Below are 27,128 nucleotides of genomic sequence, written 5' to 3'. Positions count from 1 at the left end.
CTACCGCCTTCCGCTGTGATTTTTGCTACTTCAACCGTGCTGAGTGAGTGACAATCTCCGTCAACAGTAAAGTAATAGTGTCTCATGCAGCAATCTCAATACGAATATGAATAGTTTATTCTATACAAAAAGGAATATTTTTGTCCCCCCAAAAAACATGATTATAATACACATTACAATCTGATCATGACAATCATGTTTTTTAGATCATTGGTCGCTTCTTTGATGTGATGTTTTAAGCGTTTTTTAAAATTCAGAACAGCAATCTCTGTATGACACTGCGCATGGCAATTCCAGCACGAAGGTAAACTCAGTCCATGACACTGGTCCGAGGACAATTTTACGTTCCGTTCGCAATGCATCATGGGGCAGTTGACGATGGGTCCTCACAGTGCATACTGTATATAGTATACCTCTGGGTATTTCTCGCGCACTCAATCTTTTCATACTATCTAATGCGAACGCACTACATACTAACTTTGACGTCAGACTTAGTACGAGTAGTACATTAGTATGCCATTTCGAACACAGTCTATGTCTACTTACTCACGTTGAACACGATTTTACCAAACCGTACATCAAAGTATTCACACTGACAGGACAGAGAATGGCTTTAAACCCACAAAACACAGACAGAGAAGACACCAACACACGACTAAACTAGAGCAAAAATATAAAACCCAACTCACAACCCTGTGCAAGCAAAACAATATCTTTACGCCACATGGTGACATGCTAGAATCAGTCGATCCCAAACGATCGATGTATATTAATAGTCTTTAGCAGAAGCCAATGATGTTTATATTTTGGGAAATACCAACAAAATAAATACAAATATCTAGACTTATATTTGGGTTCACAAATGAATGATTCTATGGTTAAAACCAGAAGGCGATATATATATATATATACCATATTATACATCTGTACTGTCTTTTTTTTGGTCTTTGTCAGTGTTTTTTTTGTGTTTTTGGAGTCATTGTATCTGTTTTTGTTATTTTTTGTGTTCTTGTTGTAATTTTGTGTATTTTTCTATCATTTACTGCATTTATTTTTTATTTATTCAGTTTATTTACGACATGGTTACATTCACTTTTTTTTCTTTTTTTTTGAGAGAAGCAGTTTGCTTATCTAGGTCCCGTCCCCTGTTATATGATCGATTTGGGCATTTTTGGGACCTATACTATGAATCTAGATGACCTCTTATCGCGCTAACGTCCGGGATTTAATCGGCGTGTGCTGAACTACGAAACTCGCTGGAGCTTCATCCCTATTGCAATTAATGCTGAACGGTTAACCTGGTCGGCAGCAGGGTTTGGCTCTGGCTAGAATCTTAGTGAGCGCTAAAGCTCCGCCTCCTGACCGATCAGATCTCTTAGAAAACGACCATTGTCCATCGATAGAAGATCCTGGTTGGTGTAGATCTGACAGCTGCGTTTAGCAAAGAAAGATTATTATTGATAAATGCAATCCTTTCATTTTCTGATGGCATCATTTAGGAAAGATATAGATTTCTATATGATTCATAGATTATATATTCATTCATTCATACATTCACTCAACGCTGAGGCTGACACCATCAACATGGACATACAGTTAAACATGGTCCTGTCATCCCTGTGTGTGTGTGATAAATAGGTCTTGAATTAAAACACGTGTGTGCTGTAATAAAGGGAAACTGATCAGAGAGCTTTTACACATTAACAGTATCGGCAGCTTTCTGTCTGGGTTCTTTTATTACTGCCTGTTCTGTAACAACAGTGTTGTCTTTGGTCTGAATTATGGATTTTAGTTATTCATAAAGTTATGAAGTGGATCTGAGTGAGCATAAAAGCTCCGCCACCGTTGCCCTTTGCTGTCATCATGGATTTATATTCGTTATATTTGTTTAAGATGATAAGCTGTTCCTTCATTCACTGTAAAGACGCTCGCTCTGCCAGGTTCTCCATTGATTGGTCAGACGCTGCAATCTCCACCCCTTTTATGGGAACGCGCACGTACCGAGGCTGAAAACACTTGGCTTAAATTAGCGTGCTTTGATCAACGTTTGTAGTACAGCTCCTGTCTGACAGGTAATGTTTGGTTAGTTTAAGCCAGCTAACGGAGATGGATCTAATCTAGATTGGTAGCATAGGCCCTTGGGGTCACTTTCTGTATTTTCCTGTCATTTTGTGTAATTTTGTGTGTATTTGGAGCTATTATGTAAATGCATTGTTGTCTTTGTGGTTGTTGTGTCCGTCATTATCGCCATTTTGTGTATTTTTGAAATCTTTTATGTACTCAGTGCATTTCGCAGTCGATTTGTGTGTTTTGGGAGTTCGTTTGTGTATTGTGTTGGGCTTTATATTCCTTCTAACTTCTTGAAGTACACATTTTTGGGGATATGTTTTCATATATCCCCAGTTGCCTATGTCTGTTGTAAGGGTTCAGGGTTAAAGGGTTACATGTAACTTAAAATCCCTTCCAAGCAGCACAAAAAAACCAGGAATGCTTGTTGGCAGTGACACGCAACGAACAATAGATTAATCCATTTACGCCACAGTTTCAGGATCCCCGATGTTTATTGTTGTGAACGGAAGCATTGAGCAACTGCCCTTTGCCCTATTGATCAATAATTCTAAGCATTATTTGTGATAAAGAGCAATCTGTGAATTGTTTTTCCTTGAAGGAACCATCCAAGAACAGCATGATCATAGATGACCTTAACTGACCAAGCATTTTGTAATGCTAGCCTAGCCTAGCCTAGCTTTGAGACCATAATCTGTTTAAGTTAAGCTAAAACTCGTTTTAGTTCAGGGGCCAAAGATGGGGCAGTTAAATGTGCCACAGGAACTTCACTTAAATTTCACTGATTTGGGCAATTTGAGGAAATTTCATGAAACAATTAAAAACAAAAGCCAGATTTTACAAAAACAGAGTTCTTTCAACAATGACAAATGTAAAATGCCTGCCGTCATGCGATATAACAGGAGAACTGAGCTAATATTGTGGATTTTAATTACATTTTTGTATTCGGAGGGGCTGAGATATCTACACTTGAAATATGATTATGTTTCTATAAAGTAAAGGTAAAACAATGTGGAAGAAATAAAATAAACAAAAAGACAAAACACAAAAAAATTGTATCACCAACAATTTTTGGTAACAATTTATTTAAAGTTTTCTACATAAGGCTGACAAATTACGCTGTCATTAGCATGAATAAAGTGTCATGAAGGCTGTGTCATTCCCTAAATTATGACACCTTTGGAGCTATGTTGGCATTTTTTGGGTTAGGTGGAGGGATCTAATGGGGTTAGGAAGGGTTAGGGCAGAGGGGAGCAACTTTTATCACAGCAGGGCCAGACAAATTGTGATTTTATGATCTGAGGGCCACATTATCAACATTCATGTCAGCATTTAGAAAATTGACTGCTAACAATGATTTTGTGTGTTTGTGTTGTCATTTTATGTGTTTTTGGGTTATTTTATTGTTTTGTTTATTTCTTTGTGGTTGTTTTGTGTATTTATTTTTTTATTTTTTCATTTTGCACGTTCTGTTGTTGTCTGGTGTGTTTTTACTCTTGCTTTGTGTGTTTTTGAAGTCATTTTACATATTTTCTTTCAATTTGTCGTTTGTTGTTGTTTAATCGGTTATGAGTCAATTTGTGAATTTTTTTTGTCATTTTGGCGATATTTCAGCATGTATACATTTCCTGTGTTTTTGTTGTTGTTTTTTAATTTGTTTTCCAATTTTGTGTTCTAGTTTTTTTTTTTTTTTTTTTCTAGTGTATATTTCTGTAATTGTGATCAGTTTTCTTTATTATTGTGGGAATTACTCTGTTTTTCATATTTAATGCAAATCTTAATCGATTCACACCACTCAAAGATCAAATTGTTCTGCTCCTTAGTGACAATCATATCTAATTTTTAGAATGATAACTGTCTTACTTTTAATGTAATTCAAGGTTTTGTGCAAATGTGGCTGCTCATGCAATCCTTTGAGTGCTTGATTAGTCCTGCTCGAGTGTATCAGCTGTTCCTTATTTACTTTTAGTAAAACTGCCCTTAAAGCTTTAATTCTGCAGCTACAGCTACAATTTATAGCTTAAAATGTTGCTATAATCTTCTACTTCAGTGGGGATGCTTTGCATTTAACTCAAACTTTGCTTCCACAAGTAGGACTTTAACTCTCTGATTCCCCTGTGCATTTAATTTAGGGGCTGCTCAAAATTAGGCAACTGGTGGCCCCGGGCCTATGTCTGGGTTAGGGGTTCGGGTAACGAAAGGTTAGGGTTAGGGTAACGAACAACACATAATGTCAGCCTTTATGTATACAATGTCAAGTAAAGTGTTACCCAATTTTCTTTGGAATGTTATACATACATTACTTTGAATAACTCTGTACAAACGTCTAAACTAAACACTGACACAAGTCAATTAAAAGCAACCTGTTTAATCCAGAGACAAATAAGTGGACAAAAAACAAAAACAATAAACTTTAGAATCAAAATATCTAAGTACACCAAGAAGAATTTCCAACAGTAAGATATGACTCATTGTGAGCAGTATTCGTATGCATTTGTTCCTTTGTCTGTGCACATGAACAGATGGGAATCGTGGGCCAGGACAGGGAAGTATCATGGAAGCGGTTGCTCACTCCTGTTTTTGCCGCACACTCCTCTGCTGATAGATCCTCTCGGTGAATGGTCTGCAAATACAGAAAAACAAACACGGCAGAGGCCAATAAACCAGACACTAGTGCACCGTACCACTCTGTGCCAGGAGCCAGGGTGTGCACTCGAGCGTTCAATGGCGCTCCAGTGTGTGTGTATGATACCTTTATGTGTCTGTGCATTCTGTTACACATGAAAGATCCCCTATTTGAATGACTCTTTAATGTCAAACACAGCCAACAGCACAATTTGGACTGCAATTCAGGTTATAGGATGAACCTGTGGAGTGCTTAGTGAACCGTGTGGTGAGGTTTTCTTACTGTAAACTTAATACCAACTGTTGCCATAGGACATTCATAGAGGTAGTTTGCTGAGTACTATTTCATTTTTCATGTTCATCAGTGAGGAGAAAAGAAAAATCCGATGAAATTAGAACGTGTTAGTGGCAATCGAAAACCAAAAATTCCCTTTTGGAATATTTTTTGGTTTTTGGATGAAAATGTACAGTGGCCGGATTTCAAAATACTTCTTGAATGTCAAAAATTGTGTCTAAATCAGTGTTAAAAGAGGTGATGAATGGTAGCTGGAAGCTTTAGGATGCAAAACTGTATCCAGAAAAAACATCCAAATAGTCCATAAAAGCATTTATTTTTCATGTTGTCAACAAAATTCAGCATTGTTGGTAGATAAACTGTTTAACAATCAAAATGTGATTATTTAAATTCTTATCTCAGCACAAAAGTCATTATTTCTTTCTTTGAATGCTTACACTAAAATAGTGAGAAGCATTATTGCCAGAGGTGAAAGTAACGGATTACAAGCACTCACGTTACTGTAATTCAGTTGTTTTTATGCGTACTTGTACTTTTTTTAGTCTATTTCTAAATCAGTAATTTTACTTCTTATAACATCGTGGCCCAGAAAAACCATGGAAGACGCAGGAGACCAAAGATAACTTGCATTGGCTTTTATTTGCACATGGTAGCACAGCATCAGACAGAGTGGGAGTGACATGAGCAGTTCTTGTTCCCTCAGCTAACACAGCCAATAAATTCTCTATTTTAGGTGTAGGGTATTGTTCTAGATTGGAGACTCTGTTTACAGTCATTTTATAATATCCACACAGTCTAAATGTACCATCTCGCTTTAACAAAGGAACCACAGGCGCTGCCCATTGTGAATACTTTACTGGCGTAATGACATTTTCTTTTAACCGTCGATCAATTCATGACATAAGGGACAGATCTGGGTCATCAGGTACATGAATAGTAGCTTTAAACCCTTTTAAAGTCCCCAGTTCATCTTTAAATACTCCCTCATGCTTCTGTAGCACTTCTTCCAGTGTGAAGTGCTGTGATTGGTGCGCAGTATACACCTTCTCCAGCAGCTGAAGCAGGGGGGCGGGGCTGGAACGTGAAGGTGTGGCCTGTGGAGGTGAGATGTAGAGGCTTTGTAGCTAGTTCCACCACAAGGCTACTGAAGGAAGTAGGGATTAGAGGGCAGGCCCAACCGAAGGCAATCGTAAATGATGGCAAGAGAAGATGGTGGATGATGATCGCTGGGCGCCACCATGTCGCACACCCAGGTTTGATCAGCCTGTGGTGGGCCAACCTCGGCAGAGGGTGTATTGTGGTAAGCGGCCGAAACACCCAATGAAGTCGGGGCACACAACTGACGATGCGTTGTAGGGGTGGCGCCCTGCAATCTTTACTAAATTTCACCCCACCCAAGAATACCCCAATTGTCCTGCAGAATATTTAGGGATTTTTAACAACCAGTCCTATTAAGAATCTCAGTCCACTTTAATAATGGGGTTTTCACGGCGTGTCATCAACCCGGAAGACGCCATTTTGGAAATAAGCTTACAATAATGTTTACAAACAGCACTCATACAAGCAAATCCCGAATTTTGAGAGGAAATAGTGAACTATTGCCGTGTTTTTGGCTGTACTAATCGGTCAGACCGTGAAAAACATGGCGTTTTACAACAGTTTAACTAGCTCACTGTTGTTGCACCAGTTGTTACTGGTGTATATGCAAACATGAATTTTGAGGAGCTTTTCTGTGATTTATCCATCACAGAGTACACCTCCGTGAGTACATCATGTAGTGTCAACATCCGCTTACCTCCAACATGGCCGCGCATCCGGGTTACTGCCCAGAAAGTGATGCCGATTGTGAACCCTCTATATGCTTTAGCCACCATCTTCCCAGTAAGTTTGGATCAGTGCTTTTAACTACTATGATGGGCAATATCCTTTATTGCCATTTGTAATTAACTTTCATATATGTTTTTCCCAGAACTGGAATCTTTTGTTTTGTATGCGTTCTCAATTTCAGTTTGGTTTTCTTTAAAGGAGGAGCATTTTTACTTTTTCTTGGAAGGTTTTCATCTTCAATATGGTCAGTCCACATCTGGTATCCACTTCAAAGGTAATTGGTTCACCATTTAGAGTCATTCGTATCTTGTAAGGTGGCACCCCTTCTCTTCATCTTCACCCAGCATGCTGTATAAGGAGAATGCTTTTCCCTCTTCATCGCTCCCCTCTGCCACTCTGGGAGAACAATAATGAACTTTTCTCTCTATTGTGCAACGTCAGTTCTCTTTCCAACAGTTGACCGTTTCTTATTTCGACAGGTTCGAGCTATATGTCCAGTCATTCCACATGCATGACATTTTGAACCGACAGTCTTCAGGTGCATGTTTCCCTTTACAGCAATAGCAACCTGTATCCATTTCTGCTCTTCCACTCCATGCTCTCTGCTCTACCAGTCTTCACTGCATTACAGGACATGGTTGCTGTCTTAACGTGTAATAAGTCCTGCAGATTAGTCTCTGACAATAATCTTCTCTGTACACGCTCATCATTTATTCCACTTACAAGCCTGTCCCGCAACATTTGTGAAAGTGTCTCTCCATAATTACAGTCTTGTACTAGTTTCCTCAACTCAGCCACATGCTCAGACAATTTAAATCTTTGGACAATTTTACATGTTTTGGGGTTAAAGTGGTGCAAAAAGTCTTTTCTCCAGGTTTTTCTTATAAAGTTGTGCTCCTACCACACTGACCAATATGGACTTCTTTCTTTCTTCTTCAGCGATATCATTTGCAGTATAGACGTGTGTCTCTTCCTTCCTTTCACCATGCCTTCGTTCACCAAGAGTCCAATCAAGCACTCTCCAGATTATTCTAGTCGCCAATATGACATCGTGACCCAGAAAAACCATGGAAGACCCAGGCGACCAAAGATAACTTGAATTGGCTTCTACTTGCACATGGTAGCACAGCATCAGACAGAGAGGGAGTGACATGAGCAGTTCTTGTTCTTTATAACTTCCCATCAGGCTAACCATAGATGGAACCTAGAGCTTCCTCTAGATGTATATCAAGTGCCAGGTTACTATGCTTGTACTTAAGTACGTTTTAAAAGAAGTAAAGTGACATCTCTCCACCCAACTGTTCCTGAGTAAATCATTGTTTTTTGTGATTATTTTTTTTTTTATTGCCGTTTCATTTAACGTAATGCATATGTTCTTAGTCATTCCATTTTTTTTTTAAATCAACACCCAGCCTCTTTCTTGGGTTCAGGTTGTGGTTTTTACATTTAATTATGTTGTTCCCCACATGACACATGTTTTAGTTTTAGATTTAAAAATGTTTCTATATACGTAGAATTTAATTCATTGGTGTTATTTTATTTTAAAAATAATTTGACAAACCTTTCATTTTATACATGGAAAATAGATGGAAAAGAAAAACAGTTTATACATGAGATGTTTACTGTATGCGAGGGAACCGTGGCCAGATTCATTACCAAAAAATAAACATTGGAGGTGAAAGTAATTTACTTTTACCTTGAGTACTATCTAATTGAGCTACTTTTTACTTGTACTTAAGTATTTTATGTATGACTTACCTTTACTTGTACTTGAGTACAATTTTCATCAAGTAACAGTACTTGAGTAGGCCTTATCATCAGTACTGTTTAGACCTCAGATTATTGCTCAATTATATATTTTCTTAATGGTACTTTGATTTATTTTAATAAAGATTAGTTCAAATATTAAACATGATTAAAAAAAACCGATGACAAATATTTTGAATGACAGTAGAATATTAATGTCTTTGTATAAGATGTCAAATATTAAGTCAATAACAAAGGCTGAAACAGTTTATGCCCCGCCCACATCCGCTACTTTACCTCTTCCCTGTATAACCTTTATGTCACACACTGTGTCAGGAGCTAAAAAAAGCTCTGAGCCGTGCTCTGAATTCACTCCACACCTGTTTCTTCTCACTGTGTGATTCCTGCCTCCAACCAACTCTGCCATTGGAAACCTATCAAGTTTACCTTAATGAGATTCCCTCTCTTAAACTGTGCCTGAGGAGTCAAGACAAATTAAGTAGAAAAACCTGCTCACAGTCACTGAGGAATAATGGGACACTTGCAATTCCTACATTTTACAGTTCAGGGACAAATGACCTAAAGGCAGCCCAGCACAGCAGTGACAGGTGTCGGTAAAGCTTGGTTAATAAGATGGATTTTGAAATGGCCATGAATGCATCAAGATATTATTGCCTTCAAGTGTGTATTTATTCCCACTTGGAAAGGCTGAGACACATATGGACGAAGATAGCAGGCTGCTTCTCTAGTATGCAAATTATGTTATTCTTAATCGTCAACATCACAGATTAATATCATCATATTAGCACCACATTACGCTAAGAAGAGTTGTGCCCGCTAGATGTGATTTATAGCGTTATTAGAATACACTGTGAGCATTCGTACTGAACCGAACAAAACACAAGTATTCCACCTTTATTTATTCAAAAATGTATAATAATAATATAAAATAATATTTACAATAACAATGAATTTAATCTCTGAATTATGAGGACCAACACTGACTTGGATTGTTCTACAGTCTATTAAAGGGTACATGTACTAGTAAAAGGTTTACATTATACCATACATTTATGTTTGATATATTTCCTAAATTGATAAAGTGACAAAAGTGTGGTGTTGGTGTTAGCAGGCACAGATAATCAGATGTAGGTCAGATACAACCCAAAGTGTGTAAGTCTGCCTGAAAAGTTCTGACATTATAGGAACCTGACAAATCTTTGAAGACGAGGGATTTTCGACACAATACTGGTATCAGTATCTGGTCCGATTGTGTGTTATGTTACGCTGTTACAATTAGTGGTGCAACGGATCATCATTGATCCATGATCCGCAAGGATCTCTTTCCACGGTTCGCGGATTGCTTGACGGAAAAAAAAAAAAAAAAACTTCATTAGTAAAGGCCTCGAGTCCAGATGGCCATCCTTGACTATTGTAAGAATTTGAAATCATAAACTCAGATGTGATTTCTTTTCCTTCTTTCATTCTTTTTTGATGATATGGGCATAGGCTAGTTTTTAATTGACTCTCTATGTTTTAAAAAGAGAAGGTGTCATGTCTTAATTTTTTTCCCCATACAGATACCTGTTTAAAGGATGAAAAAAAAATAAATAAAAAAATAAAGGATGAAGGTGTCATGCTTTATTTGCACTTTAATTTATTTTTATATGATTCAACATTTATTTAGCATTAGATTGACACCTTAAGGTAAATGTTATTTGTATTTAATGAGCAGATATATGTTTCACTAAGTGTTCTACAAAATAAATGGAGAGCAGTTTTGTCTTTTACTTTTTTCTGTTGATCCAAAAAATCATCCGATCTGTGATTCGAAACCATGATACGATCCGAACTGTGAGTTTTTTTATCCGTTGCACCACTAGTTACGATGTTATGTTCTACATAAAGTTGGAGAAAAAAAGCAATGATGGAGAACATTATATTAGCTATATTTGCATCACTAAAGTACTCAAACTCATTCTGGAAAAAGGGTATCGGGACATGCTATTGTTAGGTTGTTGCTATTGCTAGGTGAATGCTAATGCCAGATTAGTGATAATGCTAGGTAAATGCTAACATAGGCTAATGCAATGGCTAGGCTAATGCTAACACTAAGCCAATGCTAACACTAGGCTAATGCTAGGGTAATGCAATTGCTAGGTTATTGTTAATGCTAGGCTATTGCTAACGTTAGGCTAATGCTAACACTAAGCCAATGCTAACACTAGGCTAATGTTTACGCTAGGTTAATGCTAAGGTAAAGCAATTGCTAGGTTATTGTTAATGCTAGGCTAATGCTAACACTAGGCTAATGCAGTGCGACGTGAGCCAGCACCTGCATCCTCAAATATTTGAGTTAGGTTTGCATAAAGGGTATATTAACTAGAATGTTGAAGGTGTTTTTATGTGTTTACCTCATAATTAAAACATTTTTTTTCAACGAACTATGCGAATTTTAAGTACCATATGGAAGATTTTGTTTTTAGTCAATGTATAGGATTTAATTTGTTTAAATTATTAAATCTAGGTGACCTGAAGTTTACAAGTTCTCAGACTCACACTTGCACTACCAATACTTTAGGTTCCAGGAGTAATGGGTAAAAGTTATTTTAGCATATGTTCCAACTAAGCATTCTGTTGCATTGTTGTTATAGTTATAGTTATAAAAGTATTATCGAACGATACAGTAATATCGAACTCAGCACACCTGTTTACTTGCTTATTCTTGTCAGCTGACTTAAGTGGGCGAAAAATAAACATATTGAAGTTGTTAAAAGCATAAAGACTTACCCCTCAAACTTGATTGCTACCTTATAGGCCACGGCGACCAGCGCAGTTAGGAGGAGACCAACAGGACTGGCACCACTGCAGACAAAACCAGAGAAGGCCAGAAGTTTAAATACAACTTGCATGTGTTTGATTAACGACTATTACGTGGTGGTTTTTAGATTCAGAGATTCATCCATGTATGCCCACAAACTATTCTACAATGTAATTTAGCAGATGCTTTTGTCCAAAGCAAAAGACAACACAGGCAAGAATTTAGAAATCCTTAGAAAGTGCAACAAGAATATTTGCATTTCCTGAAGAAAATGCAATTGAGGATGCAGGTGCTAGCCCTAACCCCACTGCATCAGCTTAACATTAGCATTAGCTTTAACATATATTAAAATTAGCATTAACTAGAATTAGCATTAGCTAGCATTAATGAACATTAGCATTATCATTAGCTAGCATTAGTATTAATATAAATTAGCATACGCAATAACTATCATTAACATTAGCTAGCATTAGCATTAACATTAACTAGCATTAGCATTAACACTAACATTAACATAAATTAGTATTAGCATTAACTTTAACATATATTAAAATAGGCATTCACTAGCATCAGTCAGCATTAGTCAGCATTAGCATTAAAGGAGCATAGGGCAGGATCTGGAAATCAGACTCCATAGTGACACCACGGTCGTTAGCAGCCATCAGCCAAGCCGCCGCCGGGGCCCGTATCAACTGTTTACACCGCTGATACGAGAGGATGGACACCCAACCAAACCCTGAGGGGACCCGATGGCATCGGACGGGTTGGGTACGGCCAGATATTTAGAAGTGGTGGTCGGGTTCGGTCACATGGTGTCATTTGCACGCAGTGTTCTTCCTTTCCTGCTGCTGTAGCCACAGCTGGTGTAGCCCTGAATGCAACTTCAATTGTAACAGTGATCCGCAGTAGATGGAGCGGAGGATTCATTTTTCTGCACAATAACATTAATTATCCTTATCTTTGATACATTGATTTTGTAAATAGATCCGATGGGTCTCTTGCGTGCACTGCGTCTCTGTTTCACTTTCCCTTGTTACCCATGCGCTGATCTGATGTTAACATTAACAGTTTGTTTACCATTAAAACAAAAACAAAAATGAGAAAAACCTGAGGTTTTCACTGTCGGGTCGGACTCGGACGAGAAAATACGGCCCAATCCGCACTCCAACTGTGACACGGTTATGTATTTACTTTCCGTTTAAGAGACTGTTTACTGCAAGACCTGTGCACACGCCTCTGCATCCATCTGTGGAACCAAACAGTAGTTTAGTCCACTGTGCTTGTCTTCTTTCAGTCTCCAAGCTGTCTTCTTCTCATTCTTTCTTATTTCCGGGTATTGGGACACCTCTCTAAGACATCCAGAACGCACACCAGCGTCATTTGATCATCAGCGGAACTGTACTGCTGTTTCTACTCGTAACAGCAGTACAAACGATCTTTTCAAGGCAATAGGTAGAAAAGTCTTCTTTCAGTCTCCAAACCGTCCTAGTAAACTCTGCTCCAAGCCGGCGAGAACGCGCACCAGCATCATTTGACGTCACCATCAGCATAATTTGACGTCACGTCCACAAAACTGCGTGGGAAATTTGCGCCCAGAACAGCAGTACAAAATGTATCACAAGGCAATAGGGAGAAATGTGTGTGGGCTCATTCTCTTTAATTTTGTGCGCTTCATCAACCATTAGCATTAAAAGAAATAAAATGAATGTTTATTTTTTCACAAATCCTGCCCTATGCTCCTTTAACACGGCGTTAACCCACGTCATACCAACTCCTTAAGCTTAATGCTCACAGGGAGTTATTAAGGAGGGCTTGAAATTAATCTAATTGTTTCTATGTTAGAAGTTAAACAATGTTATATCCCTTTAATGTTTTTGCAGTGAAACATTTTAATGGCTCCCTTTGCCCTCGATTTGAAGCTGTCTCAAATGTGTACCATTAAGGATAGCTTATTCAAATCCAATTTAATTGCAGTCGCGCTAACAGTGCCTTAACACGCAAATACTGAACTCACAGAAAAGACACCAGGCGTAACCATGTGATCCAGTTACTGCTCTTTGAATTTATATAAGGCACGGTATCAGTTTCAATAACATGAGAAACTGAGGATTTAGTTCAAACACACAGTTATATTATATAATGTCCACCTTCTGTCAATTAGCATATGGAATTTTACTGACCTTTGCCATAAGTGTAGTCATAACACATTATAATATATGTAAAGCCCTCCAGTTCTGGGTTAGATTTATAATATTGGAAAACATATTTTCTGAAAACTGGGTCATGTTATGAACACTGGTCCTCCCACTCATTCAAACACAAAGGCCAAAGGCACACTTCTCTTTCTGTGTGATTGCTTGTGTTAATGTTCTATTCTCCTGGTGAGGCAGACAGTTTTATCAAAAACATACTTTATTTTTATGGTTTTGATACAAATAATAAAATAGACAGTGATATCTTATTTTTTAGTTTTCAGATGCTTTTCTTTGTGCAAGACTGTTATCGCATTTGGGAGTTGTTCGCCTTTGTTTCCCAGGCTTGTTACATCCGTATTGTAACTGTCCACTTGCTTTTGTCAAACTAAACAGTGATCCATTATCTAGCTGAATGCAGGAAAGCTCTTTCTATTGTTTGGATTGGTCTTTTGTGTGAATATTTGAGCTTTTACGACATGATCTTGGAAATGTAAGTCAACAATAGCTTTCTTTAAGGTTGTAATTCAAACACATCTGAATTGTAAACAGATGGGAAATGTCTAAATGGCCATGGACATATTTTGCGTTTTGTAAACTGGGATGTACTTTGTTGCACAAAAAGCCAAATTATAATGCAGAGGATAGATTCACATTTAGACGCAGTGGGGGTCTTTCATAAAATATATCTTATGTAAAAATATATTGTTTGCAGATAATAAATACATCTCTGCGTTCTTTGTTTGATTTGTCTCTAACAACACGGATTTGAACTGTTTACCAAATGGATTATGAAATGACACAGAAGATAAATGGTTTGAGAGAGTTGTGAAATAGACCAGAATCAGAAAGGGCCAACATTGAGCAAAGGATGGGGGGTTGAGACCCAATCTCTCTAACAAATACTGTATATAATAAACCTTCCAAGTCCAGTTGTTTCAACTAATTTACCAGAATCAACATGACCTTGAAGACTTATACTAGAAGATACATCAAAAACACACTGTTACCCTTATAAGAGAATGCAAATTCTACATTCTTCTGCTCATTCATACATTGTTGAGTACATTAATGACACCAATGATATTGAGACTAATAGCAAAACCTATGATGGGAACGACAAAAATCCATGCGCAACCTGAATATTTCAAATGAAACCTCATGGGCTTCATGTTGAGTAAAATGTTTGTGTTAATAAACTGTATTAGCCTAATAGCAAGACATTGTGGATTGCCTTTGGCTGAATCACAAACTCACCACACGGTGCATATTTATGAGCATTTATGAGATTTGTCTGCAGATTTAGTAAACATTAGGCAGATATGAAGTTATAAATGAGTATTCTAATGAGTAAGGCTAAACCTAAAACCTACTTATATGCTGAAGCGTATACCGTATAATAGCGTTACCTTAACCGCTAGAACGGACATGGGCTCATCTGTGAACGGTCGCATTTACAGACCTTGGAGTCGCTGTTAGCTTACCAATAAACGGGAAGAGATTTGTCACCTTTACAATAAGTGTTGACTAGGCCACTGGGAGTGAGACCCAAGGCCAAGGCAGGCTGACTCGATAATACTGCATCATGTTTTTCTGCAGTCAGTGCCTTCTCCTCGCCCTTCTCTCTTCTCTGTTTCAGGTGTCGTGAAGCTGATGATGGCAGTTCCTGATCTGTGGTTCATGGCTCTATCTCTCTATCCTGTTCTGTTGGTCCTTCTGTCCACTAACCCCAAACAGACGAGGCAGATGGCTGCCACCTCTGAACCTGGTTCTGCTGGAGATTTCTTCCTGTTAAAAGGGAGTCGTTTCTTCCCACTGTCGCTAAATGCTTGTTCATGTGGATCTTGTTGGGTTTTTTCTTTCTTATTATGACTTTTATATTTTGATAAGCGCATTGAGATGACTTTGTTGTAATTTGCGCTATACAAACAAAGTTTAATTGAATTGAATTGAATAGTGCATCCTCTGCTATATGTATAGTTAGTGAGTTGTTATAGTTGTGATATATTTAGCGTTCCATTTGTCTATGAATGTTCTGTCGTCCTCCAACCCGTAAACTTGTAACTAATTTAGGTTAAATCCAGACATGAAAACACCAAAGGCATGAAAAAAATGACCATCATAGGGGGTTTGGGGGGATCCTACGATCCTACCTAAGAGAATTTTTTTTTTTATTTTAACACAGAAATGAAGTAATCTTGAACACTTTGAAGAGTACAAGGCAAAATACACTATTTTCTTCAAGGAAAAAAAAGATTTATTCATGCCACTCAAGTTGTGGTTTGTGAAAAACTATAAAAATATATATACTGTATATACAAAGAATAGCGATGTTAAAGTAAAAGTACCTAACATTTGTACATTTATTCGCTTTGTTACTTAACGCCACTGCTGCTGAGCTACTGGTTTTATAGTCCTTTTAACAGTTTCCATCATGTGCCTTGTTTCGTTCCTCTTATGGTGTGGTCAAGCCTCTCAGAGCAGCTTTCTTTGTTGGTCCATGAGCCTTTTACCAGCTACTCTTTCTTTCTCCACTGCTTTTGCTTTGTTCTCAGCTGCACTGCACTTTCATCGTAGGGTGAGATAACTGGCAAACAATAATAGGACTTACATGAAGCACGATAAAAAAAAATAATTTCCCCCCCAAATTCCATTTTATTTTATTTTTTCAAATTCTGTTTCCCACTTTGTTTTTTTTAATTAAATTTCATCATTTTTTTTCAGAAAATATTTGTTTTCAACTCCTGTGAGTAAACAAAATGAATAATAATAATGTGTAATCTCCAACTGAACTGCTCCTTTTTAATTATTTATACTCATATGTCATATAAACGTGTATGAATGAGAGCAGCATTAATGTCACCCAATTTTCCCTCAGGGATCAATGGTTTACTGAATCCGAGCAGGTTTACTCAGTTTTGATTAACTTAATTTAAATGATCCTGATGATATTCTTCCAGATGACTATTAGACAAATATAGACACAAGATGCATCAGTTAATTCACCACTAGGGACCAAAATATTAGAAGCCATCAAGTTATTAACGTAAGATGTTTCAGACTCTACAATCTCTGGAATCAGTCTCTTGTTCCCACAGATCTTCTGTAGCATTGATGAGATATTGTTCAAAATAAACACTCGGCTCTGTATTAAGGAGTGCGTGATGAAATGCATAGTTTTTTTTTGGCAGTTTAGTCGATGTGTTTAGCTCTGGAGCGGGACAAAATGAATGAATGGCCCCTTCATGGTGACGGCATTTCATTCACATTATGTAACCTTCGGGGATTCAACTTTTATTGGTCGATTAAATGATTATTTAATGTGAACGATGGCCCTACATACCTGATAAGTGTCTATGTGTTTTTCCGGTCAAGTGAAACCGGTCTAATCCACTCCTGTGACTTATCCCAAGCAGGTACGTACAGAGCGTGAGCGCTGAGGACTATGCGCTCACATATTAGTCCGCCGCGGAGTAATATGTTGAAATAATATCCATTTGTGTATGGTAAATATGTGTGGCATGGATCTAGCCTCCAGATTGCAAGGAGCGACACACAGCCTATGACGACCTCCCTGCCAGAAAAAAAATCATCGGATCGATACGACTCACATAAATGATGCAGTTCAAAATGCAGATGAAGAGCGACCACTGAGTCACTCTGCCGCGCTGACTGGGATTGCAAAGTCGAATTGAATTATGTTACACTTTGCGTGGGGGGTGGGGCATGAAAACGAAAATGCAATGACCTCTTTGCTTTCTTTAGTTGTGTCACAAAATGAGCAGCGCTGAAGAAGAAAATGAAAATGCAATTTTGATTATTTATTACCTATTTGATTTATGAGTCAAATAAGGCAGCGACAACCTTCAATGCGTTAGCCTTTCTGCTAATGCATTTTCATTTTCCACTTCAAATTGAATTGTGGTGCCTATTTGCTGGGCCATCTTTTGAAAATAAAAACTTTCCTTTATCATTTTAATTAAGTTCCAAAATGAACAACCTTGAAGAAGAAAATGAAAATACAGTTTGGATGATTTATTATTCATTTCATTTATGAGTTTAAAAAATGCAGCTATATTCTGAAAACGAAAAAGCATTTCTGTTAATCCACTTTATGGTATAAATAGGCTTCCATAGTATTGGTTGTACCCGGTTTTACATCTTAAAGTCCAAGTAAGACAGAAATAGATTTGTGTTATGAGTTTGTCACACCACAGAAACATTTGTCATTGGCCACTGAGCCAAATTTGAAAAATGAAAAAAAATCACCAAGTATATACAATTAGGTCTCAAAATCATGGAGAAAAAAAGCACTCTCTGCTCTGAGACGCTGGGGGCGTGTCAGTTAGAGCCGCCTCTGTGTACTGTGTCTATGGGAGAGAGCAGTGTGAAAGTGGCTCCAACGTCGACACTGCTTCTCCCATTGGTTTTCCAAAAGTGCTCGGATTGGGCCAAACAAAGGTGTCAGCGGAGAGGTCTGCTAAGTATACAATGGGAGTGATATGCTCATACTTGCGTACTTGAGTTAGGATTCTTGCAGCACAGTTCTGAATTTACTGTAATCATTTTATTCCCCGAGTTCGAATATGTGGTTTGTTTTCGGCTAGGGGCCAAATTGCGGCCACTGGAGGCCGCGGAACTTTGGTGTGCTGCAGCAGCAGGGTCAAGTTTATGCTAATGATGTCTCTGTTGCGTAATACGATTTCTGACCCGCCCATTAAATCCTGAACACAGAAATTTGAAACAAAGTTTGTGAAGCCTCGCGCCACAATAACATTCTAAATGGTTGAATGGCTTTTTACATGTTTTAAGGAATACATTTATGACCTATTTAATGTGTTTAGAAGAAAATGTCAGAATTTGCTTTACATTGCATTGATATGTTTCAATGCAATAGGTCTGCAATCAGAGTATATGGATGTATTAGAGAAATGCTGACATAACCTAGTTTTACTTGTTTAACCTACTTACCTCAAACATATAAAAAAAAATAAAAGTAAAAAATATCACATGTTTCTCTGTCTGGAATAAAACTCAGATAAAAAGGAAGGGGGTCAGATATTTTTGTGCTGAGCCACCAACTGAACAAATGCACAATATATAATTACATAAAGAAACCACGAGAAGTTCACAATTGTCACTTCAGTCATTTAGCAGCAAAAGTGTAGCCCGTGCTAATGTATCAGCCTAAATGCCTTGACTAATGCATGTCTCAGCTAATCTTACATAGGTCACAATCACAGGCTTTTAAAATGGCCCAGTGTGTAAGAGAGAATCAGACACCATGGCGGGGGGGGGGGATAGGAAAAAGATAACTGTTCATCCCAAAAGGCTCCTTTGTCTGTGTGTTTGATGACGTACGATGAAACTTAAAAAAGCTTCGCGAGGCAGATCCACATGGATTTGTGTCAGGAGAAATGGGACATAATAACCTTTTCTTGACGGCCGAATCATCAAGCTCGGAGCACTTGCGTAGCAACTGTGCACAATAAGCTCTCATTATCGTGGTCACAGTTGTCATAGATACTAGTATCAGACAAAAACACACACACACACCCCTCAACTTCAAATTAGGAGGCATTTGTAACTTTTTTCCCTTGAAATTGTATAATATGCATTATTTCAACCCGGGGTTGGGGTCAATTACATTTTTAATTACAATTATGTCTTTGATTACAGTGACCAGCATTTTTTTTTTACCAATTACAATTAAAATTACAATTATAATTTTCCTCCTCAAAGTCAATTACGTTCTCAATTACTAATATTCACTTACTATTAATGACACTGTGCCGGTGTAGTGAAAAATAATCCCATGCGCGAAAGCCTCCTACAGGCGCATGCGCACTATTATCTAAATATCAGATATAACTTTGCTTCGTGGTATTTTTGATTCATTACTAATTTTAATTATTTTTCATGTCTACTCAAACGAACATGGTGAGTGGTGGGGCGGCGCCCTAGCGCCCTCAATTGGCCAGCCCCCACTGATTGTGGTTTACAAAACAGTGCTCATTTCATGGAAAATGTGGCACCAGCGGACGCCTTTTATTCGTATTTTGTACGTATACGTACCTTAAATTTTCCTACTATGATAAACCCTAATTCTAACCCTAACCCTAAAAATTAAATCAAAGATTCTTACCTTTTTTCAACATGACGGACGCGCATGCACAGTTCGCCAGATGCCCATTGTCTACCGTAGGAAACTTTCACGGTAGGTTTATTCTACACTACACTGGAAATAAATAACCCCCAAATTGTCTACCTTCCTCTTGTGTTAGCTTTCTGTTAGCATCTCTTGTAGCTTGTAATTTTGACCCACGTCTTAAATCAGCTGTAAAACACAATAAAAAATATTATCTATCATCCTATTGGCTTTTATCTCTTGGTTACCTTGTTTGGCTTCCTTATCCATGAAAATATTGATATTAATATTTATTTTTCTGTCATTACACCCCTCGATTTATTTTTTTTTTTTTTATGTTAAAATGATCTTGAAGAGAACTGACAGGTAATGGGAAAAGTAGATATATTTAATAATTGTGTGTAAGCCATAGAACTGTAAAATGGTTGAATTCAATTGTAATGAACAGTTTTTGTAGAATTTCCATGCAATTTCCATAGAATTACAATAACAATGTCAATTATCTGAACTTGATTACATTGAAATTAACATTACAACAGCAACAGATTTTTTCAATTAAAATGTAAAATATAATTACACCATAATTGGAATTAATTATCATTTACACAATTATAATTGACCTCAAACCCTGTTTAAGCCCCTATCTGACATTCATCTGCCATATATTATTTATTACTGACAAAAATATATTTTCTCTAATGAGGCAAAAAGCAACCATGACAATATATTATTACAACACCCTGCAGAAAAGGGTAAAAGTGATATTTTATGACTAGTATTCTTACATGAGTGCAAGGCCGAGGTAGTTAGCAGTGCTGCCCCAGTACATTGGGTTCTCGAGGATGTTGAAGGGGAACCCTGAGACTTTCTCATCCATCAGAATGCCAAAGTAGTCACCTGCAAACAGAGAGGGTGGGATAATAAATGCAAAAATAAAAGCAATGGAATCAAAAAGCTCATTTGTGATTCAAAACAGTAAGGGATATAAGCATTTCTAAATTAGCTTCTTTAAATAGTGACACATTCTTTCCAATGAAATATGTTTAGTGGGATAAAGTATTTAAATAATTCTTTATTATTCCCTTCTTCAACAGGGATAAACCTCTAAAAAATTAACTGGGGTGGAATACAGAGGCTTATATAATAGTGGTTTCCATGGTTTCGGTTTTCATTGCCTCTGATGTCTTATTTGAGAGCTCAGTGTAGACAGAAAGGACCTGCTTATTATGTTTGGATCACGTTTGACAAGCTTCTTACAAAAAAATAAAGTCTCACTACTGTTACTGTTGTAAATAACTAACCCATGCTTCATTTTTCTACTAATGTTTGTCATAAGATACACTGCATTATTGGACTTTAACATGACCACACTGATTTAACGTAACCACAATTTAAGGTATGCTTGTAAAACAAAATCCCTAGTCTTTGTTCTGTTCTCAGCTCTCATTTCTTTCCTAACTGGAGTATATCCAATGATTAAGTAACGGTTTTGGTCAAATTAAGAAGCAAATTAAGCCTTTCTCTGGCAATCGTGGGCCATTTATTTAGCCTGTGTTACATCCAACTGCTAATACCTAAAGGTACAAAGTCCAGTTGGCTGCTAAACGTGCAAAACGTGGCTTGTTTGTGTCAAGTTTTCTTTATGTCATTCTTTTCTTTTTTTTTTTTTTCTGATTCTGAACTTGAATGGTTTTAGTTTTACTTTTTACATTAACTTGTCAAGAAAAAATATCAATCTTTTTGAAGTACAAAATTGAAAAATGTAAAATACAAGAACAGGGAAACATAGGCAAACTAATTGCATTTCTAGGAACATACAAGTCAGTGTTTGAAGATACTTCATTGTTTTTGTCAAATATTGTCTCCTCATGTGTTCAAAACAAAACATACACACATATTAACAATATTGTAATTATTAATAAAAAATAAATAAATAAATTTGGATCCAGAGAGTTGCTGTTTCATCCAGTAATGTGGGCAGACTGCTGTGCCTCAGCAGCTGAATGTAAAAGAGCAATAGTTTAAGGTTGCACATACTGGATTAAAAAATATTTTTCCGTTTGCTCATATTGATACTGGAATTTGTGCAATTTATTTTAATGGACTATAATTGTTTTTTTGCTTTTAAAAAGTAAAGTACCAGTAACATTTTTGGGAACAAAAGACTGACCTTCAACTGACATTTGCCTGTGATTTTTTTTTTTTTTTTTTCTGAAAAACAAATGCAATTCATTCCCATTAATTCCATTAACTTTCAGAATAAACACAACTTTAGTCCAATACGTTGATGTTTCAGTGAGTCGTTTACAAAAATTCACAAAATGGCATTAAGCATGACCAATTACAGTCAGATTTGCAATTACTTTTTTGAAAAAGTAATTGATTTACAACTAATTATTTTCTTTCTGTTGAGACTTCATTTAAATACTAAAGAAAATCAGCTAATAAAGTCTAGAATAACCTTCCGTTCAAGATCATGTCTTGACATGTCGATGAATTACTCCTCTTTAACAGTTGTTGTGTGAGTGATAATCTGAAGTGCTTTATAGCTCCTCAGGTCGTACATAGATGTTAGACTAAAGGAGAGCATGGTTATTTTTTTTTTTTTGTTTACAAATTTCAGTCTTCTACATTAACATTTTCTTCTCCTTTTTTACAAAATAATAAAATTATTTCAATAAACGATAATGTAGGTAGGTATTGAAGTGCATTAACAGATTTTGGTTTGTACAAAATTTGGCAACACTTTAGTTTATTGAAAACCTAATTAATTAATTAGCTGCTCATTAGCATGCAAATTAGTAACATATTGACTCCTAATTAGTCATTATTAAGTACTTATTAATGCTTTATTCTGCATGGCCTTAATATGCAACTAGTAAGCCATTAACTAAGTGTTTTCCCTCAATAACTTCAGAATTATTACTTATTAGTAATAAGGAAGGAAGTTGTTGTATATGAATTTTCTGTGTTCAAAACAGGGGACGGGACTTAGATAAGCAAACTATGTATGTATGAATGTAACCATGTCAGAAATAAACTGAATAAATAAAAATAAATAAATAATAACATGCTAGGTTTAGGTTTGAGTTAGGGTTAACTGTAACCCTAACCCTAACCCTGTTTGGACTGCCAGATTGTCTAATAAGCAACTAAGTAATGGTTATATAATGGTTATAGGTGTTCCATAAACTAAAGTGTTGCCCAAAATTTGAAAGAGGATCATATCAGTCTGCACAATACACAGTCAGAAGCAGTGCACTAGACACGCATCATTCACTGCTTTGCCAATTTATGCCTTGTTTAATAAAATGTTTGACTCAGTCGATCCTTTTTTTATGGCAAAGTGCAAATTTTCACCTCAGCAAAGTGTGGGATGAACACCTGATGTCACACATCTGTCCATCAACCAATAAAATGCATACGCCAGCCGAACTAGGACACTGTTCACTAAAACATGAGCTTTCACTATGTGACAAGCTCTTTTCTGTGTAATAAAACCAACAGGTATTGTGAACATAAACATAAACAAATACTACTTAACCCACTTTGGTTCAGGACATCAACATTCAAATATTTCTGCCTTGCACAACACACAACATACTGGCTTTCAGGAGGTGAGACCCACCTGCTCTGTTACAAAGGAGCCGGTGTTTGCCCTGTTTTCTGACAAAGCTAGGTGAACCCTAACGTAACGTTTACTATGTTCCTATTATGTATGCTAAGGTAGACGCTGCAGGTAGGGTAGGATAGACAGATTATATAAACCAATTGCTTTGGTTTTAAGAATAAAACTTGCGGCGACTGGTGATGCAAACAATGAATAACCTCATTTTTGACCTACAAAACAGTGAGGGGCCGCAGGTTTAAAAGAAAATCACAACCAGTTCCCACGTCACCGTCGTCTTATTTTGGTTATGAAAGTGGGTCCCTGAGAATAGGGCACCATTTTTGCAGTTTTGAGGTTACAGAGCTGTGTTGGAGACCCAGGATCTGGAAAGTAGACCAGCTGGCCAACACCCTAACACTACATGTAATTTGATTTTATCTCGGTATTTGTTTCATCCCCAGTGTCATCGGATTGAATCATCAGGTCAACGTGACTCAAGAGGCTTAATAGAGTGCAACGAAGACGCACGCCTACAAGTTATTTTGCTCCATTAAGCGCATTTCTGTGTACTTCAACTGAAGGACAATGGAAAAAAAAACACACACAGATCTGCCCTGATCCAGGTCCTACTCCTTCACAATGGCAAATTATCAGAATAGTTTTCTGTAATGGCAACTGGCGTCACACCTTACCTCATTCTGTTCCAAGACACAGCAAACGCAACATCTTACACGTCAACACAAAACACATCAGGGCTTTTCAAAGGGCTTTAACATATTAAAACATTTAGATATTAGGGCAAATAAAACAGTGGTCAACATTCTGTGCTTGGAGATTAGACTTGAATCAGAATCAGAATTCCTTTATTTATCCCAGGGGGAAATTACTTTTGTTACAGCCGCTCAAGAAGATATCAAAAATAAAAAGAATAAATGTTAAAACAAAGACAAAAGAAAAAATAAAGAGTTAAAAAAAAGGATCAGACACACACACAAATACACCTAGAATATTTGCTTGGTTTGATTAAATTTACCTCACGTCTTCATAAAAATGTAAGAGCTAAACTACATTGTTTGAATCAATAAGCCACTCATTGATGTGCAAATTCTACTTGAAAAAGACAACAGAAGTCATACAGTCAAAGTACCCGTTTTGCTCTGATGTAACAACAGGCCCAGTGCATGGATGAAACATCTCTTCCAATTGTCTAAGCGTCCACATTAGTCAGACCACATCCTCGGATTCTTGAACGCATATCAAACTGAAAACCAACCATTGAGCACTGGAATCAATGTGTGGCATTTCCAAGTATTTCTTTACAGGACTGATTGCAATTTTCTGGCCGATACCGACTTTGGCCGATCCCGATTTTTTTTTCATAACTGACATCATACACCTCGAATGTTCCAATCTTATTTTATTGTAAAATATTCAACGTTACCTGTGAAATAATACAAACGTGTTGTTTTACCTGCACATGAGGTAGTTATCTCAAATATAAATGAAAAGTTAAGAACATTGCTGTCCAAAATACTAATTTATATCAGTTCCTTTTAGTCTTTCTTATTTCACATTTCAAAAACTACATAAATGTGTCCATCAGGTTACACTACAGACCTGTTTGGAGCTGCACAAACTAAATACTGCACAGCAGTATTTAGTTTTACAAATAAGAAAATTCACAGGGTTTGGCGTAGATGATAAAATAATAATCTACAGAGTTTTAAGTTTCCTTGTAGAACAAAAATAAACAATGATCAAATGCCGCAGCTTTGTGGATATTATGTAAATATCATTCTGAAAATTATAATACATAATAATAAAAGCCGACAGGACAAAAGCTAAAAGTCAAACATTCTCCAGAAATAATAAAGTGCATCATGTGTAACATTTTCATAAATCAGAGGGTATTAACAGAAATGACATGACACAGGTTTGTTGTTCTCACACTTATTACAGTTATTATTATTGTTCATTAGTGGAAGGTTTTTATTCATGTACAAAGTCATGAACTCCATCATTTTCCTCGTAGTAGCTTTGCTCTTTTCACTGCTTTATTTACCTTTTAGGTATTAGGGCTGCTACGTGCAAGGCAAGACGCACTAAATGTAAACGTAAATGTTTGACTGTATGCATAGAAATCAGCAGATACAGTCTATATGTATGAATTGACCAACATATGTTGGAGCCTATGTATGTCCATGTGTCCTAGTTTAGAAATAATACAGTATGTACGTGTGTCATCGTTTTCTCCAGCTCACGTAAAACATAAAAACCAGACAGGGAAGTCTTATGATAGCAGATAAATAACTGCAGAAGTTTCAGAAATGTAACCAAGGAAGGCAAAATGATGATTCACAAGCACCTGCATTAATAACAGTTATTCCTTCATTTAGAAAAGACCTCAAATGGACTCGATAAATTCAACATCAAACCAATAATTTTGTGTGGTGACTTTAACATTGATTTGGACTATCCCACGGGACTAAAAATATCACATGATTTTGTAAATTCAATGATTACCACTGGGCTTTTTCATATGATAACCAAACAAACAAGGGTTACAGCTCAAAGTGCAACTGTTATAGGGCTCTGTTCTCCCGTCTGGACTTAAGCGCCTGCAGTGACGCGTATTCGCCGGTCCAGGTTCCTGACACGCCCACCTCGCTTAAGTAGAGCAAAAGCGCGTAGTCTGTGAATGAAGGCGGGCTGAAGGAAAGGAGGCGGTGATGTCATTTTTTTGAGCTGTCTCGAAATCACGGAACCTGGCGTTTTCCCAACGCTTGTAAATGTCATTGAAATCCGTGAAAACGATAAAGTTCACTTTTAATTTGAAACGCCTTCATTGATAAACAATGTAACAGGTTGATTTGATCAGATCATTGATCAGATTATTGCTGTGTGACTGAAGATCGGCCGTAATCTTCTGTCCGAGTCACTGTTAAAATCTCTCTTCATCATCATCATCGATTTTGTAAAGCGTGACTGAGGTAGATGCGCTGGAGATATGAGGATATAACCCGGCTGCAGAGTGTCCTGCTTTAATACAACACAACTATTGGCTTCCATAATACAGTTTTAAATATAAATAGTTTAAAGCGACCTGAGCTGAGCCTTATTAAAATATGAGTGGGAACAGTTTGGTCAATCCTCATCTGCATATGACAGCTTGTTTCACTCTGTAGTGGATCAAACTGTAACTTTACGTTGGACATAGTATGAAAATAGTTGAATCACTGTGACCAACGTGGACAGAAGTCTGCGTCTGTCAGTTTTAATTAATCGCGCAGCAGCAGCTGAGTGATCACAGCTGCTGCTGCCCGACGCACGAGTCTGTGTGGCTTCAAATGTAACTAAGTTCATATTTCTAGTGCAATATAATGTTTCACCTTATCGGGGCGCTGCACTTATTCCAGGGTTAGAAACGCGTAGGAGGAAAAGGACTTACGCACACCGGAGAATGCGCGTAAAGCCAGATTTGAATGGGAACACCCACATTTCAGGGCTGCTCCACCCACAGTGCGTAACTGGGATGAAGGCGCGCAGCGACTTAAGAACAGGGGGAGAATAGCGCGCAGCCAGAAACAACACCGCTGTGTGGCTTTTTGGACTTACGTACATGGGAGAATAGAGCCCATAGATAATATATTTACCAATAATGGACAAATAAGTGGCATTCTTGTGACTGATGTGAGCGACCATCTTCCAATATTTATTGTCTATGAGAAACTGTGTTGTAATGGTGTCCAAGGTGAAACTGAGATATTTATAAGAAATACATCCAATGGATGCAATGA

At 37.2% G+C, this 27,128-nt stretch overlaps 1 protein-coding gene across 1 annotated transcript in view; it reads right to left on the bottom strand.

The window, feature by feature from the left end:
- Nucleotides 1–1,058: 1,058 nt before the first annotated feature.
- Nucleotides 1,059–27,128, bottom strand: part of pemt (phosphatidylethanolamine N-methyltransferase) — a 58,432-nt gene continuing 32,362 nt past the window's right edge. The window contains exons 5-7 of the mRNA XM_028476842.1: nucleotides 20,507–20,618; nucleotides 11,351–11,425; nucleotides 1,059–4,690 (exon numbers count right to left, since the gene is read on the bottom strand). Coding sequence (XP_028332643.1) covers nucleotides 4,636–4,690; nucleotides 11,351–11,425; nucleotides 20,507–20,618 — 242 coding nt within the window. The 3' untranslated portion in view covers nucleotides 1,059–4,635. The remainder of the gene's footprint in view (nucleotides 4,691–11,350; nucleotides 11,426–20,506; nucleotides 20,619–27,128) is intronic.

The sequence above is a fragment of the Gouania willdenowi genome, chromosome 19 (genome assembly GCF_900634775.1).
Source record: "Gouania willdenowi chromosome 19, fGouWil2.1, whole genome shotgun sequence".
Lineage (NCBI taxonomy): Eukaryota > Metazoa > Chordata > Actinopteri > Blenniiformes > Gobiesocidae > Gouania > Gouania willdenowi.
This window is presented reverse-complemented; position numbering and strand designations above follow the sequence as displayed.